The 19428-nt window shown below is 41.8% G+C and overlaps 1 protein-coding gene across 3 annotated transcripts in view; it reads left to right on the top strand.

Moving 5' to 3' along the window:
• Window positions 1–19428, top strand: part of GEMIN8 (gem nuclear organelle associated protein 8) — a 41680-nt gene that overhangs the window by 15006 nt on the left and 7246 nt on the right. For all 3 annotated transcript variants that reach the window (XM_075264984.1, XM_075264983.1, XM_075264982.1), the window contains exons 2-3: window positions 12172–12207; window positions 14285–14723. In XM_075264984.1, the coding sequence (XP_075121085.1) occupies window positions 12205–12207; window positions 14285–14723 (442 nt within the window). In that variant the 5' untranslated portion in view covers window positions 12172–12204. The remainder of the gene's footprint in view (window positions 1–12171; window positions 12208–14284; window positions 14724–19428) is intronic.

Here is a 19428-nt window from a genome sequence, read left to right as displayed (position 1 = left end):
CTACAGGCAGCACAGGGGAAAAACTGGAATGTCAATGGAACGGCAACACGGAACAGAATTATAAAGTTAGGGCATGAATAGCCTTTCTTAAGGCTATTCCAATGTGGCATTACCTCAAAAGGGGATTCTAATGATAGATTTCCTTTAAACATACTCCCCTGTTCCTGGTGCTCTAGTGTCTCCCAGCGTGGTCCAGTTCTGCTTCTCCATTGTATATTTGTGGCAGAAGTCCCCACCACACGTGACTGCTGAGGCCAATCAGCGGTCTCAGCAAAGGACACAGGACATCACTGCATGTGACATCCCATGCCCTTTCCTTAGGTCACTGACTGGACCCAGGACTATCACAGCAAGAAAACACCGGAGCAGTAGGACCAGACCGCATTGGGAGGCAACGGAGCACCAGGGACAGGTGGCTATAGATTTTTTGTTTATATATTGTGGGGAACCGCTCAGGTAGTAGCAGTGCAGGAAATCTGCATATTTGTTTTTATGGTTTTATTTTAAAACGGGGGAGGGGGTTAAAATAAGATTAGAGGTTCCTGAATAGCCTTTTTAAAGGCTATTCACGCATATGTGGGGCTCATACAGCATAATTTTGCTGATAGAGCCCCTTTAACCTGTGCAGGGAATACACTCGCGAGCTTTATTGCTTCTGTATAACACCGGTAAAACTAATTTGTGGAAAGATTTTTATTCACCCCTCTTCTTTTTCCGCCGCCAGCTTTTTCGCACGGCTAGCCGCAATGTGATGCCGTTGCAGTGCATCAGCATTCTGTCGCGGCATCCTGCTCCTGATTAGGCATCAGATGAATGGGCCTAATCAGGAGGGAGTCTCGAGCTGCGGGTAGAATCTGCGCCAAGATCAAGCAGGATGCTTCTTTTTTCCGTGTCCTGCTGCGATCTCTGCCTTCCATTGAAAAGACAGAGATTTGGAGGCAGATTTGGGAGGAATCTGCTCCAGATTTGGGGGCGGAATCCATGCGATTCCCATCCCCACTTTGCGGAAAAGATCGCAGCGCGGACACGCTCGGACTTGCAAAGCCGTTGCGGCTTTGCAAATCGCAGCATGTCAAATATATCTACGGAAACGCCAGCGGTTTTCCTGTAGATATAATGTTAAGAGACAGTCCGCAGAGGAAAACTCTGTGAACTTTCTCTTTAAAGCACTGCGGAAAGAACTGCAATGCGTTCACGCGGCGGTTCTTCCTGCAGCACTTTAGTGCTGTGGATACGGCCCGTGGGGCCTTAGCCTTAGACAGGGAAAATTTGCAGAGGTTTCCTCTGCAGACTTTCTGTTTCAGGGGGCAACACGGTGGTTCAGTGGTTAGCACTGCAGCCTTGCAGCGCTGGAGTCCTGGTTTCAAATACTGCCAAGGACAACATCTGCAAGGAGTTTGTATGATCTCCCTGTGTTTGCGTGGATTTCCTCCCATACTCCAAAAACAAAACACATACTGATATAGAAAATTAAAAAAAAAAAAAGACTTTCTGTTTCAATTATACGTATGGGGATACTGCCAGCATTTCCATAGGTATAATTGACATGCCAGTTTTGGAAATCGCGACATGTCTGCACCATGGTTTTTACCACACAGTGGACCCTCTTTGCCCTGACTGTAAAATGCCGCAAGTCATGGCATTTACGTCCTGTGGGGCCTTGGCCTAAATATAGACATTTTTCGTGAAATGGAAAAAGCGAGAAAAACAAGAGCAAAAAATGTAAGCAATATTGTTGTGTTTATATTGATTTTTACCTCAGCTGTTTAGAAAAAACCCAAAAACCTGTTTATATAAGCATAAACATATTTCGCAGCATCCACATTCTCCGTACTGACACAAGTTATGTTGCATATGTCACTATATACAAATCTTCATTGGCCAGCATTATAGCGTGTGGGTGTTTATAAATCCTAGCTCCAGCATTTGGCACATTATTTCTAGTTTACAGGTCAGATTTCTCATAGAGCTCTGCTATATAACATGTCTGGAAGACTACACAGCTGTCTCCCTGTTTACATCTTGGGAGACAGATTTGCATATTCTTCCCATGTTCCCTTGCCATGGAGCAACTCTGGCTGTATAAGTCTCCACACACTGAGAAGGTGGTCTCTCCCTAAGGATAGACGTTATCCCCACAATCTACACAGCGTTATGTAATACTTCCCTGTTCCACTAGATGGTGATAGAGGACCAATCTGACTAGAAGAGAGCGGCCCACACCCCATATAAACCATCTGTAATCTCATTTTCTGTAATTAAAAGCCGCCCCTGAGGTTATAAATTACTGGTGGGGAAACTTGTTCAGTCTCAGCCTTTAGCTTATTTTTGCTGGGACCTCGCTCTTAAATAACACTTTATTTCTGCATGTTATAGCTTCAATGTACCTCTTTGATTTGGCATTTCTAAAGTCTGTGGACAGTTTTCTATCTGAAACCAGATCTCCACTGGCCTTGCGCAATAGTATCTTTACAGCCGCAGCCTTTTAGAGAAAATCTAGAGCTAATAATGCAGGGTTTTATAACAAATAGATTTGTATTACATAAACTAGTTTTTGTCCTTTTCCATGTGACACTCCAGAGAGAATCCACATTAGGGGTCTTCAATGAAATCTTAATGGAAGTATTATTTACTTGTATCCTGGGTAGTTTTTCTGATGGATGACGCTGTAGTAATGCTCTTCTATATTGATGGTGGGTTAGACGCGTTATTCATGTATACATTTCACTATGACTGAGAAACCTATTCTTCCACTGAATACCTACACTTCAGACATGTGACTATGTACATTATAGTATTGTCAGTCGCTTTATTTCTAGACTGTCATTGAAGATTTTAATCTCTGGCAATGGATCAGACATTGCTTGCTACAGATTATTACAAGGTGCACACCTGCCTGTCTGCAAGGAGGGTGAGTAGTTTGACAGGTATCTTGACAAGGAAAGTTAAAGGGAATCTATCCTTTTAATATTTTGTCATCAGACTGCGCTCTCCTATTTAAAGGGACTCTAATACCTCCCCGGTGCATATTCAACTGTTTCCAACATGTTAAAAAGCACATTATAGTGATAAACAACATACTTTTTATGTCACTTATAGAATCAGAGAAAATCAATTTTAACCGGTTAAGGACCAGGCCCAGAAGTACATTAAGGACCGGGCCTCTTTTTTCAAAACTGACATGTGTCACTTTAAATGGCAATAACTTTGAGACGCTTTAACTTACACAAGTGATTTTGAAATTGTTTTTTCGTAACACATTATACTTCATGTTAGTGGTAAACACTAATCAATATTTTTGTATTTATTTATAAAAAAAACTAGCAAATTTGATGGAAATTTGGAAAAAATTGCAATTTTCAAAATGTGAAATTCTCTGCTTTTCAGGCAGATAGTCATACCATCCAAATACATGAATAAATATTATCTCCCATATCTCTGCTTTATATTGGCATCATCTTTTGATCGTCTTTTAATTCATTTTGGATGTTACAAGGCTTACAAGTGTAACAGCGATTTTCCAGATTTACAAGAAAATTCCTCAAACTAATTTTTTAGGGAACACTTCAGTTCTGAAAGGAATTATAAAGGCCTATATAATAGAAACCCCCATAAATCACCCCATTTTCAAAACTACACCCCTCAAATTATTCAAAACAGCATTTGGGATGTTTGTTAACCCTTTAAGCATTTCATAAGAATAAAAATAATATGGAGGTCAAATTTAGACATTTCATTTTTTTTCACTAATACATTCATTTAGACCTAAAATTAACACATTCACAAAGGGTTAAAGGAGAAAATGCATCTCACATTTTGTTATGCAATTTCTCCCGTGCACAGAAATACCCCACATGTGGGTGTAAACTGATTTTTGGGCACACGGCAGTGCACGAAAGGGAAGGAGTGACACTGGGTGTTTGAACAGCATATTTTGCTGGAATAATTTTCAGGCACCATGTCACATTTGCAGAGCCCTTAGCGTACCAAAACAATGGAAACCCCCCAAAAGTGACCCCATTTTAGAATCTACACCCCTCACGGAATTCATCAAGGGGTATAGTCAGCATTTAGACTGTACAGTTGTTTCACAGATTTTACTAACGTTGGAATGTGTAAAAGAAAAATTACTAAAATGTCACTTTATCCCCAAAGTTTTCATTTTCACAAGGGGTTAAAGGAGTAAAAGCCCCCCAAAGTTTGTTAAACAATTTATCCTGAACATGGCAATACCCCATATGTGGCCATATTCTGCTGTATGGGAACATGGCGGGGCTCAGAATGGAAGGAGCGCTATTTGGCTTTTGGATGGCAGATTTTGCTGGAATAATTTTTAGGTGCCATGTCACATTTGCAGAGCCCCTAGAGAACCAATACAGTGGAAACCCCCTAAAAGTGACCCCATTTTGGAAACTACACCCCCCACAGAACATATCAAAGGGTAGAGTGAGCATTTTGACCCTACAGCTGTTTCACAGATTTTATTAACATTGGGACATGAAAATGAAAATTTACTTTTTTTCCAACAAACTGTCAATTTAGCCCCAAATCTTTCATTTTCACAAGAGGATAAAGGAAAAAAAGCTCCCTAAAGTTCGTTACACAATTTCTCCTGAACACAGAAATGCCCCATATGTGGCCATAATCTACTGTATGGGAACATGGCGGGGCTCAGAATGGAAAGAGCGCTATTTGGCTTTTGAAGGGCAGATTTTGCTGGATTATTTTTCAGGTGCCATGTCGCATTTGCAGAGCCCCTAGTGTACCAATAAAGTGGAAACCCCCTAAAAGTGACCCCATTTTGGAAACTACACCCCTCATAGAATTTATCTAGGGGTTTGGTGAGCATTTTGGCCTCACAGCTGATTCACAGATTTTATTAACAATGGGACGTAAAAATGAAAAATTACTTTTTTTTCCAATTAATCGTCCATTTAGCGCCATATTTTTAATTTTGCAAGTAGCTGAAGAATTAAAAGCCCCCCAGAGTTTGTTACACAATTTCTTCTTAACACGGCAATACCCCATATGTGGCCATAATCTGCTGTATGGGTATACGGTGGGGCTCAGAATGGAAAGAGCGCTATTTGGCTTTTAGAAAGCAGATGTGGCTGGAATAGTTCTCAGGTGCCATGTCGCATTAGCTGAGCCCCTAAAGTATCAATACAATGGAAACACCCCATTTTAGAAACTACACAGGTGACAGTAAACTGGAATTCACCAAGAAGTGACCCCATTTTGTAGGGACAATTTTAGGGCCTCTGCAAATGTGACGTGGTGTCCAAAAACAAAGAATATAAATCTGCACTCCAAAAGCACATATCACTCCTTCACATCTGCGCCCTGCTGGGTACCCAAATAGCGGTGTATGCCCACATGTATGACACTGGTGTACCCCGGATAACGGACTTAATGCCATATGTGGGTATAAATGGCTGTTTGGGCACAGCCAGGCACAGAAGGGAAGGAGCGCTATTTTGGTTTTTGGAGCACAGTTTGGTTTTAGGACACCATGCCACTTTTGCAAAGCCCCTGAATTGCCAATAAAGTGGAATCCGCAGACATGTCACCCCATTTTGGACACTAGCCCACTGATGGGATTTATCAAATGGAGTAGCGAGAATTTTTAACCCTTGAGTGTTGCATTTATTTAGTTTCCAGAAATGAAATCACAGCTGATAATGAGAAGTTAAAAATGAAAAATTTCCAGAGATTCGCCATTTTAGTGCCCGATATGTTGTGCCCAACTTATATCAGCAGAGACACTCCAAAAACTGGTAAGCGGGTATCCCGGGCACAACAGCTTTTAGAGCGTTCATCTCTGATACAAGGCGGGCACAACATATTACGCACTGAAATGACGTATTCCTGGAAAAATTGTCATTTTCACCTCTCACAATCAGCTTCGTATTCATTTATGGATAATAAGTTATAGCAACACTTGGAGGTTAAAAATGCTCTCTGTACCCCTGGAGAAATCCTTCAGGGGTGTAGTTTCCAAAATAAGGTCACATAACAGGGGATTCCACTTTACTGGCGTTTCAGATCTACAAAAGTGTCATGGCATCCAAAAACCAAACCGTCTGTGCTCCAAAAACCCAATAACCCTTCTTCCCTTTTGCATCCAGCTGTGCCCTAATATCAGTTTATACCCACATATGACATTACGTCCGATATAACGGGTACACCAGTGTCATACATGTGTCATAAACTGCAGTTTGGGCGCAGAAGCGAAGGAGTGCGATGCGGCTTTTGGATTTTGATGTTTGGTATCTGGACGCCATGTCATGTTTGTAGAGCCTGTAAGGTACCAGAAAAGTGGATTCCCCACAGGAGTGACCCCATTTTGAAAACTGCACCCCTCAAAGAATTTATCAGGGGGTGTAGTGAGTATTAGTATTGCAGGCGTGACTGCACAGCGGATGGCGAAGAGGGAATATATAAGCTGTGCGGAGAACATTGCAGACACCAAATTCCCTACTATGTCCCAGTAGCTCCTATGATTGGGGGAGTCACTCTGTGGGTCACTTTGGGGGTCACTTCTGGTGTTTTTTCGCTCATAAGCTGTAAATCTGGGGTGTCCCCTGATATTCGCTCGCACAGCTTATATATTCCCTACCTGCCGCAGCCAGTTGTGTTCTAATAATTTGGCGATTTTTGGGGGGTTTTGCCTTGACATTGCTAGATGCTATATTTTCTTTATTTTTCTGGTGACATGGCCATATAAGGGCTTGTTGTTTGCAGGATGAGATGCATTTTGTAATGACACCATCTTTGGGTGCCTACAACTTACTGATTACATTTTATTAACTCTTTCTTGCTGGATTAAAAAAAAAAAAATCAATCCTGCATTGAGTTTTACATTTTAAATTTTTCGCCATGCAGCGTACAGCATAAGTAACATATTATCTTTATTCTGCGGGTCGGTACGGTTACGGCGATACCTCATTTATATTATTTTTTTATGCGATACTAAGTCTGCAGAACAAAAACACATATGGGGACATAAATCAATGTTTTTTGCATCGCCATCTTCTGAGAGACTTAACATTTTTATTTTTCGGTTGACAGTGTTGGTTGAGGGCTTATTTTTTGCGGGAAAATGTGCGCTTTTTATTGGCACTGTTGTGGGGTGAATATGACTTTTTGATCACTTTTTATAGCATATTTTGTAGGATGAGATGGCAAAAAATCATTATTTCCGGCGAGTTTTTTCCGGGTTTTTTTTCCGACGTTCACCGTGTACATTAAATATTATTTCAGTTTTATTGTACAGGTTGTTACGGACGCGACGATACCAAATATGCATTGCTTTTTTTAATTTTTAGTGCTTTTTTTATATAATTCATTTTGTATAGAAAAAAGGGATTTTTGGACTTTAGAACTTTATTACTTTTTTCATACACTTTTTTTTTTTTTTTTTAACTTTTTTTTTACTTTTTCATGTGTCCCTTTAGGACACTTGAATCAGTTGATGCTTTGATGAAAGCATCAGCTGATTCTACACAGTAGCAGACAGGACACGAGCAGGACATGAGCCTGCTCGTGTCCTGTAAGCTGCAGAGGAAGTGAGACACATCGCTCACTTCCTCCACCGCCTGGCAGGATCACCAGGTATGTGGGGGCTCCGGTAGTCTGGGGTCACTGGCCAGACCCCAGACTACCTTGTACTGACATCGACACCCCCCGATCTCGCCGCGGGGGGTGCCGATCGGGTTAACCTGTCGGCGGATCCCTTTCGATCGCGCCGTGATGTTTGACGGCGCGATCGAAAGGGTTAACACGTCCAGTCGGACTCAGTTCCGACTGGACGTTATGGAGGAAGGGGTTAGGTGTTAGTAACCCCCGCACCCCTCCCCCCGCCAGAAAGGTACCTAAAGGCCGGACGTATTTCGGCAATAGTCCGGTCTTTAGGTACCAGCACATGAGGCCGTAAATTTACGTACGGCGGTCCTCATGTGGTTAAAGTCTTATGCAGATGAAGCAGTTTGTGTACAGGGGGTGAGCCATCAGCTCCATGGAGCACTACTCTTGAAACTTAGACCCTTACCATGTTTGTATCGCCTCGTGCAGTGCGAATTGATCCTCATAATCCTATGACTTCATCCATCCTAATGAGACTCCCACTGTTCGTGAGAACCAAGTTGTTTTGCATCCCAGTTACGACCAGATCGTCTGGTTTTACAACACACACTGCTCCATTCATTTGAATGGGGACCACCAGAGCTTGCCGAGTAAGTCCCAGCGATCAGCAAATTACCCCCAATACTGTGGATAGGGGGTAACTTGTTCTAACCGAAATACCCCTTTAAGAGCAGCATTGTATGGGAACAAGTATACTCTCCTATTAGCCATAATGTCACAAAAATACTAATATGAGAAAGAAGTGAATGCACTAGACTCATACAAGGGGAGTTTGTGAATTCCCACAACTTTTTGTACTTATTAGTGAAAAAAAATAGTGGTTTTTTTATATCACTTAGGAAAGTGGGTGGGAAAGTGGATGTGGTTATCTTGTCAAACTAAATCTATTGGATTTATCAAATGTGTGTTTGTTTTTTTTACAGCAAATAAAAAAAAAAAATCAGTAAAAATGCTGTGGGCAGATGTAACAGGTTAATCAATAAGAAATTATAAATACAGATTGTCCAGGCTAAACAATACTTTCTAATTAGGCCAGGGGAGGTTAAATACTCTCCTTTGCCTATTGCTCCGGTGTCCTCCCAGGGCGGTCCAGTCCTGCAGCTTGGCTGCCTTCTTGCTGTTGAATTTCTTGCTGGCTGTACCATCCTGGCTCTCTTCCGCTGAGGCTGCTGATTGGCCTCAGCAGTCACATGACTGCTGAGGCCATTCAGTGGCCTCATGCAAGGGAGCCAGGACGTCCCAGGTAGTGCTGTTCCCTGTGGCGTGCCATGCGGCAAGTACTTCCACTCAATGACAACAACAGAACATCAGAACTGGACCACATGGGGAGGCAACAGAGCATCGGGGACAGATTAATATGGTTTCCTTTTATTTTTTTCACCTCTCTTAGCCTAATTAATAAAGAAATAAAATTTTAGCCTAGACAACACCTTTAAATAATGCTGTGGAAAAACTATAAATGAAGGTAGCTTAAGAATGCTACTTTTAAGGGGTTATCCAGCTTTCCAGGGTTATATCGGTGGGGGTCCGACTGTCAGGACATCTGTAAACCAGCTATTTCCTGGGGTGCCGCACTGCTCACTGGGCATATTCTTCTTAGCGGTAGTTGTGGGTGCTCTGACTCTCCTATTTAAGTGGAACACTAACGCAGACTCTTTGGGGGGAAATTTACTAGTTTGTTCATGCCAATTTTCGTTTGCAAAAGTGGCACAGTTTTGACACCTAGTTAGTTGCACCAAAAAATGCACCATTTTGTACACTTTCCAACATGCTCACCACTTTTGAGAAAAGTGGGTGGGAACCAAGGCAGGCCAGGACAAGGACGCTTTGGTCTGACAGATTTGCTAAAATTCATGTCTGACAAGGAGATCTCCCATGATGTGCCAGAATTTTTAAAAGGGTTTTCCATTCTAAATTACCCCTTTCCAAAGAGGCTGCAGAGTTAGTGTGAGTGCTGCAGGCTGTTCAGTACTTGTGATGCACAGTGCTGTACTTCAGACAGCTGAGTCACAGGATTCCGGGTGTCGGACCCAGAACTTCAATCGGTGACATCTTATGGATGTGTAGTCAGTTAAATAGATGTGAGAAACTCATTTTAGGAGATGGAAGCCTAAATTCCCCCATATGTGTCTAGTGTATTGATCACTTTTACTAACCAAACAATATAAAAATCTATATTTATTTGTGGCTGATAGAACAGTGGATCTGTACCCATACTATGCCAGCCATACGTTTTCTGATTCAATATTTACATTGATTATGGGGACAGTCATCTTACCTGGCTATCTCTGGCGCGCTCATTCCTCTCTTCTCCTGATCGGTGGGGATTTCAACAGTCCGACCCCCACGATCTACTAAATTAAAGATTATGTTCTTGGGAAAACCCGTTTAATGCTTATGGACCCTCACTTGATTTCAGAACCTCTGGAGATGTGGCAGAATTATTAAGAGGCTGGAGAATTCAATAGTGCTGATGCCATCCATGCCAGCAGAGGCATGGATTAAGACCGGCACACTAAACGCCAATGTGATAAGCAGCGATGACTATTTTAAGGTTGAGGTCCCACGTTGCGGAAATGCAGCTTTTTTTTGTCGGGGTTTTTTGAGCCAAAGCCAGGAATGGATTGAGCAGAAGGTAGAAGTATAAGATCTTCCTATGTATTTCCCATTCCTTTTGTAGCCATTCTTGGCTTTAGCTCAGTATTTTACTGGTAAAGTGCTGTATGTGAATTTATTCTTCAGTGCTAGCAGCAAGGAAGACAAGACCATTTTGATAAAATATGGAGCTAAGATGCTGGAATATGTTTCAAGATCCAGTGGTCAGAAGCAGCCGTGAGGGCAGACAGCCAAATAAACCATGCCAAGAAATAGAGATGGAGTTAGGAAATAAGCCAAGACCTGTGATAAAGTAGACGGAAGTATAACACCAGGAGCCCTGTGTGCATCTGTCTTCATATTGAAAATCTGGAATGTACATTTTACATCATGATATGTTATGGCTGCTGTCAAGGTGAATTGCAGAATCCATGCTTCGTTCCTTTTTTTTAAGGAAAGCCAGTCGCTTGCAGAATGCTCTGACCATTTCTTATCTGAGATTTGGTTCTTTGTACGGTAATGTTTCTGGACACACATGATAAAGGGTACCCTGTGCTACACAAGACCTTGATCTTGATGCACAAAAGCCGTAATCTCTTCTGGGATGAGTTACAATGTATAATGAATTCAGTGTCTGTGCTATTCAGAGCTGGGCACAATTGCAGCATTGAGCTGTATTGTATTCAAGACAAGTTGTTTTGCATTTGCTAGTCAGCCCACTTAAACCATTGCACAATTTTCACTATATCAGGTTAACTTTCTGTTCTGTCCCTATCCTGGTTTTCGCTAAGGTAGTTGTGTATTTTAAGATCTGGCCAAAGACTCCAGCATGTTTATCTTATAAAGGGCATTGTATTTGCAGTGTGCCCAGCAGGTATACATCAGCAGGATTTCTTGTCTGATGCCTCTGAAGTACTATGTGCCATTCCATAGACATATGGTGTATAAATACCACATATACACACACGTATACTGTGTGGTATATGTTTATTTGCAGGATTTGTAGATGACTATAACTTTTTTCCAACTGTATGGAAAAGGCTAAAAACTGAGGAACCCCCCTTTCCACCCAGTACAAATCTGTGGACAAGTACTGCCGGTGGGGGGCATTCCTCACAATCCAGCAATGATGCTAGACAGTGAGGAACGCCCTTCTGACAATTACAAGATATCAGTGCCAAAATTAACGGCATTGATATCTCCAGCATCGGGCCATGTACGAGGAAAGCTGACAGTAATCTGAATTCTGTGCAGTTAGCATTTCTCGCGGTATATAAAACAACATATGCAACTCATACATTAACATCTTTTGTTTTAAAAGAGATACACACAATGGCCCACACACAGTATAATATGCTCCACATTGGTCCCCACACTGTATAATATGCTCCACAGTGGGATCCCACACAGCATGATATGCTAATTACCTTACTTCCCACAAAGATCAGTCAGGAACCTCCTTCTTCCAGGTGCAGGTGGATGACATCATCACGCCTGTGTCAGTGCAGAGGTCAGACTTTTCTGTCAGTGTAAGCTGTGTACCCGCAGCCTAAACTGGCAGTTTCCAGCTGTATGTGCATTAGCTTGCCAACAGAGAGTGTTCTGAGTGCCCCCTCTGGCATGCATGCCATAGGTCCACCACCACAGGCCTAGAGCATATGGAAACCCAGCCATTGTGCTCCAAGTTTCTTTTCTGGAGTGCAGTACCACTTTTAGGTGGTAGGGTTGGAAACTATGGACCACAAGGAATAACTGAAGGATTTTACGCAATGTGCAACACTTTCATTTCCTGATGTATCAAGTTTAGTTTTCAGAGTAAAAATAAAATGCAAAATAAGTAAAGAACAAAAAGTCTCCTATCCAAATGTAATTATTGCTTCCTAATTTTATTTAGATGTAAAGCTTTACCTTTGCTTTCTTTCCTTTCTGTAGATTCTTGACAACTGAGTAAAACAAGTTATCAAAATGGTGAGTATGGTGATATGCTCAGCCGAGCATGCTTGTGTTTTGAATGGGAAGCATCAGATGTTGAAATTCAACATGTCCAACCCCTCACCCCCTCTCCCACATCATCATCATTCGGGTTTAGCCGACTTTGCCGGAATGTATTTGGGGCCTTACTAATTACATGTAATAGAATCAACAAACAAGGCGTCCCTATGCAGTGAGAGCAGGATGTTGGTCCTTGCCCAGCAGTACATATAGGGAAAGATTATCCATTTCCCATTGTGCACATATGGATTTTATTGCTGTGTTTGTATCACAAATCATCATTTAGTTATCTACCCTTAAGGCCTATGAGAAGAGCTGCCGCTATTACACACCGGGGGTGGAGGTTTTGTAGTCCGGAACCATGTACGGCCGGATGTAAAGGACAGTTTTCCCACAGAGTCCATGTCTCGCCATCCTCCCGTGTGAATAGCATCTATAGTTGTATATTCTTTAGAACTCTCTATATCATTCAGCACTGTAAAGTTCTTTATATGAATATACAGCCTGTAAATGTTAGCGGAATAGTTTTTATAGTTTGATATTCCACATTTTCTTCATGTATGTTAAACACTGCTGGACAGCTGCTGAAGCAGATGTGTTTTAGGGTTTTTATAGCAATCCCAAGTGTTATGTAGGATGTTTACTTTGGCTGTTTGGCCTGTGTGAATGTATGGGAAGTTAAAGTTATACTTGTCTCATTCTTACAACCCTGACATGTTATATAAAACATAGTGTCTGACATCTGCCGATTTGAGGAAACGCGTAGCGTTCAAGTCCCTTGAGAGCTGTTACATCTGAATATTTTTGTCAAATTATTTAAAATGAAATGTTTGCTAAATCATTTTTTTCAAACATAGCAATGTGTTCTACAGATTTCTGCAGTTGTGTTATACATCTCATTGTGGTCTATTAAAACAATCCCACATAGTCCTGTCATAGATCTGCCCAATTAGGCTGGGGCTATTCAGATTTATGTTGCAAAATGTCCATTACTCTATGGGGGGAATGTATCAAATGTCTAACCCAGTTTTTTGGTATAGAAAAGTTTTTGGTGCAAAGCCAATTTAGTGCCAAAAAGTGTTACTTTGTGTCCTGTGTGCCACTTTACCAAAAAGTGAGCTTTAGGCCGGAGCCCCCACGTGGCGTAAACACTGCAGAAAAAAATTGCGACATTTTGCAGTCAGAGCAAAGTGCATGAGGTTCTAGCGAATCCCATGCCCACTTTGCGGTAAAAACCGTGGTGCGGACACGCACCAATTTCCAGAATCAGCCTGGTTTTGGAAATCGCAGCATGTCAATTATACCTACTGAAACGCCAGCAGTTTCCCTATAGGTATAATTGAATTAGAAAGTCAGCAGAGGAAACCTCTGCAAACTTTCTGTCTAAAGCGCTGCGGCAAGAACTGCAATGCGTTGTTGCCGCGGTTTTTCCCGCAGTGCTTTTTTTCTGCGGGACACCACGTGGGGCCTTAGCCTAAAGGGAGTCTGTGAGCAAGAAAATCAATATCAAACTAATGGCAGTACCTTATAGGGTGGCTTCTACACTTTCCTTCAACAGGAGGGATAGCCTCCTGTGGCTGGGCTGATTTACTATAGTTTATCTCGGTGTGTACAGTTGTAGAGGGGAGGTTGTGAATCCGTGATGTACAACCTGCCCTCTATTACTGCATACAGGGTTGTCAACCCTTGACTTCTTAGCATAGAAAGATCTGAGATTTAATTTAATCTTTTCCCACAGATCTATACTTCAGTTTGGTCGTTTCTTCTTGCTTTATACTATGTCACAGGTTCTCGATAAAGTCATTTGGGGGAGCTAATGTCCTCCAAAACTTTGCTCAGTGGATGCCAGTGAGAAATATTCCACCAACCTGGAAGCAAGTTGAGACCTTGTGACTGTGCAGTACCATTATTAGTGTCTTTATTTTGACTTGATGGAACTAATGAAACCTGACATAATGCATTCATTTAGGGGTGTGTTATCCTGTAGGTGTGCACAGGACCATATAATTTTTCTTGTTTTTTTTTTCTTTAACTACTGTCTCTGTATTCCTAGGCAAGCTTACACCTTCAAGCTTCTGAGCCCTGGTACGCTGGACGGGTATATTCCAGGTACTGGAAGCATTACGGTCAAGCAATGCAGTGGTTGTACAGGCATAAGAGGGCATACAGAATGGCAGTGGCATCTACATGTTATCCTCCCTGGTACATGGCTGAAACCTTCCATAATACTCGCTATACAGATTGGGAAGGAGGGGAGTCCTCTTATCAATCTTTCTATGCCAGGCCACAGAAACAAGCTGTGCAGCCACATAGGGATCGCCCCTGTTTAAAGGTTTCATGCTCTAAAGAAGAGGAGTCTGAAATGGAACAAGAAGAGGTTGTGTCCACCGATTCTGATGGGGAAGGAATCGAATGTGACATGAGCAACATGGAGATAACAGAGGAGCTGCGTCAATACTTTGCAGAGACTGAAAGACATCGAGAGGAGCTAAGTAAGTATCTGTTCATACATAGTTGCGTTTCATTCTGAATATATTAGTTCAGCGCATACATATTACATTGTAGTGGTAAATAATTTACTTCAATGGGGTTGAGCTACACAACCTGTGGACAAGTTTGGTGCTGATTCTTGGAGAAAGGGGACATGTCTCTTTTAACCCCATACAGCCACTTTAATTTCAGCTGTCCTGATGTTACTTGTTTAACACTTAAAGAGGACCTTTCATTGATTTGGGCACAGACAGTTCTATATACTGCTGGAAAACCGACAGTGCGCTGAATTCAGCGCACTGTCGGCTTTCCCGATCTGTGCCCTGGGTAAAAAGCTATCGGTGCCGGTACCGTAGCTCTTTACAGTCAGAAGGGCGTTCCTGACAGTCAGTCAGGAACGTCCTTCTCCACAGCAACGCCTATCGCGCTGTACAGTGTGAGCGGGGAGGAACGTCCCCTCCCCTCCTGATAATACTCTTCTATGGACGAGCACTGTGAGCAGAGGGAGGGGGCGTTCCTCCCCGCTCACACTGTACAGCGTGATAGGCGCTGCTTTGAAGAAGGACGTACCTGACTGACTGTCAGGAACGCCCTTCTGACTGTGAAGAGCTATGGTACCGTGACCGATAGCGCTTTACCCCGGGGCACAGATCGGGAAAGCCGACAGTGCGTTGAATTCAGCGCACTTTCGGCTTTCCAGCAGTATATAGAACTGCCTGTGCCCAAATCAATGAAAGGTCTTCTTTAAAATGATGGTTCTGTAATTCTCTGCATATATCAAGCTTTAGAGATTGTAAGGTAGTCATTTTTTCTTGGCTTAAATTTCCTGACCAATATTGCTAGCTAAAGGAATTGACTTTCCTGTATTATTGGCAATTGTGTCCTCTTATAAAGTATGAATAATCTCTTGCTAGGCAGTCTATATTGTGTTGTCTTTGTTCATTCCCATTTATTACAAAGTCTGCAACTTTATTATATACAATTCACATATTATGTTATTGTAATGTCATAGAATTCGTATTCCTTCTTTTATTTCCTGCCCAAGCAGGTTTTCTGTTTTAATGTGAAATGCCTTGCAGTAACCACATATTGTCACCGATGCCATGTTCTTATAAGCTAGGATACAGCTTGAGTTTTATGGTATCACTGATACTTCTTCCAAGACATCATCATGTTCAGCTTCCTTTAAAACATTGCAATCCCACTCTTTAAAGTTTCCATAACAACAGTACAGAGTGCTCAGAAAGGCTCCATTGACAAGACTCAATAGGGCCTCTTCAAGTAGGAGAGAACTGGAAGCTCTGGAGAAACAAAAGGGAGACAAACACGGTAAAATGAAGTCCCATCTTTCTCAAAATAAGTAATGCATGTATAAAAGGTACATGCACAGTATGTATAATATATATACTTTACATATACTTACAGATATATATTTTTAGATATTTATTGCAGAACTCAGTAATAAATATAGAATATTTTCATTTTTAATTACATTGAGGCATATTTATCAAAGCACTTGTGCCAGCTTTATAGATCAACTGCAATGAAAAAATGGCTTTCAGTCAACACAGAAAATGAAGACTATTTGGTATTGGTAAATATGCCCCATTGAATCTTCTTTTAAACTTAAAGGGATTGTCCCATTAGACACTTATCCATAGGGAATTAGTATCACATCGCTGGGGATTCGACTCCTGGGACATCTAGCGTTCAGATCAACAGGGAACTGAAAGTCCCCCATGCCTCCTCCTTGTGACTGAAGCGCCAGTATGAATGGTGCTCTATTCATGGCTATGGAACTGCAATGTGGCATCACACAAGCACACTAGCACTTCATTCACAGGAAGGATGCATAGGGGAACATTCTGTCTGCCATTCTTCTACTTTGCCAAAATAGTGGACATTACAATAGGACCAGCTCCGTAAAACGTCTCGGTGATCTTGTGACTGTTGTGCACAGAGTAGGTCCTGACTGCACATGGTGAATGGGGCCATACACATTTTTGTAGTCCCACTATGTTCTTAGAAAAAAAACCTGGTTATGTGCATGAGGCCTAAATGTTTTTTTCAAATATGGGCACCGACAACATTAAAACAGGGTGATTTGGGACTCTAAACTCCGGTCTATAAGGACCTGTGGGTGGTTCAGTGTCCCAAAACAAGCTGACAGGTTCTCTCTATGTCCATTTACAGAATAATGATAGAAAATAGGACAATATTTCTATATTCTGACTGTCCGTCAAAAGAGACCATCATATAAACAGAAGTGTGAACAGCCATTTTTGTAATCTATGTATTTTAAAGCCGTCAGTGTGACAGGCATTTTTGACTTTTGTGTGAATAAAGTCCAACCTAGTTTTCTTTTTCAGAAACATAAACATGTTTTCCGCTGTGCAGGTTTTATGTTTTCAGTTGTTTCTGTACTGTAGAGTTCCTGAACTTCCTTGTCCAATACAAGTTGTGGTTAATATTGTCTGTTTCTTTAGTCCCATCTTTAAGACAAAGCCGTTCCCATGGACTCCCTGCTGGAGTATGTATACTCTTAGTATTGACCAAACTGTAGCTTAATTTTCCCAGCCCCCTCCCCCAGAGGAAATGTGTCCTACAGTTTTATTCACTCTACCGTAGTTGTCTAAATACAATTGTTACATCCTCATTTCTGTTGCAGTGTTCCAGTGAGTGCCAAACAGACTGTATGAAGATACATATTTTCCTTATACCATGATATGATGGCACATATAATGCAATGTGAATTCTTAGTCCCTGTCGTACTACTGTAGCTATGTTCTGCATTTACTGCATAGCCATTGAAAGAGTTTTCCGGAATTATATTGATGACCTACCATTACAATAGGTCATCAGTGTCAGATTGGTGGGGATTTCACAACTTCAATTTCACCACTGAACACATTGCACAAGCACTGCAGCCCCATCCCTGCTTATCAAGCACAGCACCTTAGATTGAATCGTGGCTTCACTTGGTATTGCAGCTCAGTCCCAGTCATTTGTAAGGGTGTAGGTTGCAGCATAGCCATGTGACCAGTGGCCTGAGTAGAGTTACCATTCACATCATGTTTTTGATCATCCATGTGATGTAGATGATCATAAAAATAAAAAATGGTGCTAAAAATGGATGGAAACTGATGTATGTTTGCAGAGTCAATGGTCATGGCTGTCCATGGAGTGTAATTAGCCTTGCTTTTTACATGTGTTTGTTTCGGGGGGGGGGGGGGGGGGGTTGTGTAGGACAACAAAGTAGGAAATGCTATACAGGACAGAAACGGATACATTTTCATTTAACATTGACTGTATGTAGATGCGTGGACATCAGTATCCATCCGTTTTTAGTATCAGTTTTTCAAATCAGTAAAACTGATCCGTTAAACAGATGATTAAAGGGGTTCTCTGGGACAAAATGCAAATTAATCCTTAAACTAAACCCGCTCCCCCCACATAATTTACTTGTATTAAAAAAATATATATTATTAGCCATGACCCAGGGACACTTTCTGATAAACGGAATGTTTCTAGTACTCTCCCTCCCCCCCCCCCCCCATTATTACTTACCAGCCTTCCTGTCCAGGAACGGCTCCTCCCCTCTTCCTCTCTTCAAACGCTTGTTGGAGGCTGGAGACACTGCGTCTGTGAGACATGCGCAGTAGAGATGGCACTCCATCTTTACTGGGCGGGCCTCTCAGGTACTTCCAGTCTGTACGGAGTGACTCCAGCCTGTGCGCAGTGAAGGAGAAAAGGAGGAGCCATCTTCCAGAGCGGAAGATTGGTAACTATGATGCAGGGTTGGGGAGAGACTTGGTAGTGGGAGGGATAGCTAGCTTAGCTAGGAAGATGGGGGGGGGGGGGCTGATGCTAATAGTGGTGGGATAGCTTAGCTATGCAGACAGGGAGGGGGTTATAACAGAGTGAGTGGGGGGGGACCATTGACAGGGAGCTAGCCTGGAAGGTGCACAGGAAACTACATAGAAAGAAACGAACACTAAATAAACAAATGCAGAAGATGCTAGGAGCTCCCTCAGAAATCACTCAAAACACTGCTAAAAGTATATGGGTGTACTTTTAATCCATTAACAGAACTAACAGACCTTTAAAAACAAAAATTAGCCAGAAAACACCCATGATATGAACAGCGCCCAAGTGATGATTGGTTGAGCTCCAGTACCAGCAAAGTAAATTAAATTCTAGCTATTCTTTTCCACACATAGCGAGAGAAAGTTTTTGAAAAACACAGCATGTCAGTTTTACCTGCATTTTCCCTACAGATTTAGTAAGGGAAGAAAACCGCAGAGAAAAACATAATTACAAACGTTGTGGAAAAAACGCATTGTGGAAACACAGCATTATTCAGCTGCGTTCCAAGACGTGCGAAAACGCAGCACTTTTTTTTGTTGCAGATTTTGCTGCGTCTTTTATGTCAAAGCCAGGAGTGGATTGATGAGAAGGTAAAAGTATAAGTAATTCCTATAGGTTTTCCATTTCTTATGAAGACCTTTAAATAAAAATAAAAAACTGTAGCAAAATTTGCAACAGTAAAAGCTGATGAGATTAACATAGTCTCATTTACTTTGCATGTACTGTAAAATGCATTGTTTTTTTTCTACTACGTTTCCACGGAAGCCATAAATGCTATATTGCCGCAATGTGGGGCCTTAGCCAAAGGCCACATGTTACAGAAAAGCTACTTTTTTGGTT

This window comes from Leptodactylus fuscus, chromosome 2 (genome assembly GCF_031893055.1).
Source record: "Leptodactylus fuscus isolate aLepFus1 chromosome 2, aLepFus1.hap2, whole genome shotgun sequence".
Classification (NCBI taxonomy): Eukaryota; Metazoa; Chordata; class Amphibia; order Anura; family Leptodactylidae; genus Leptodactylus; species Leptodactylus fuscus.
The sequence above is the reverse complement of the archived record's forward strand: the minus strand, read 5'-3'. Positions and strand labels throughout refer to the sequence as shown.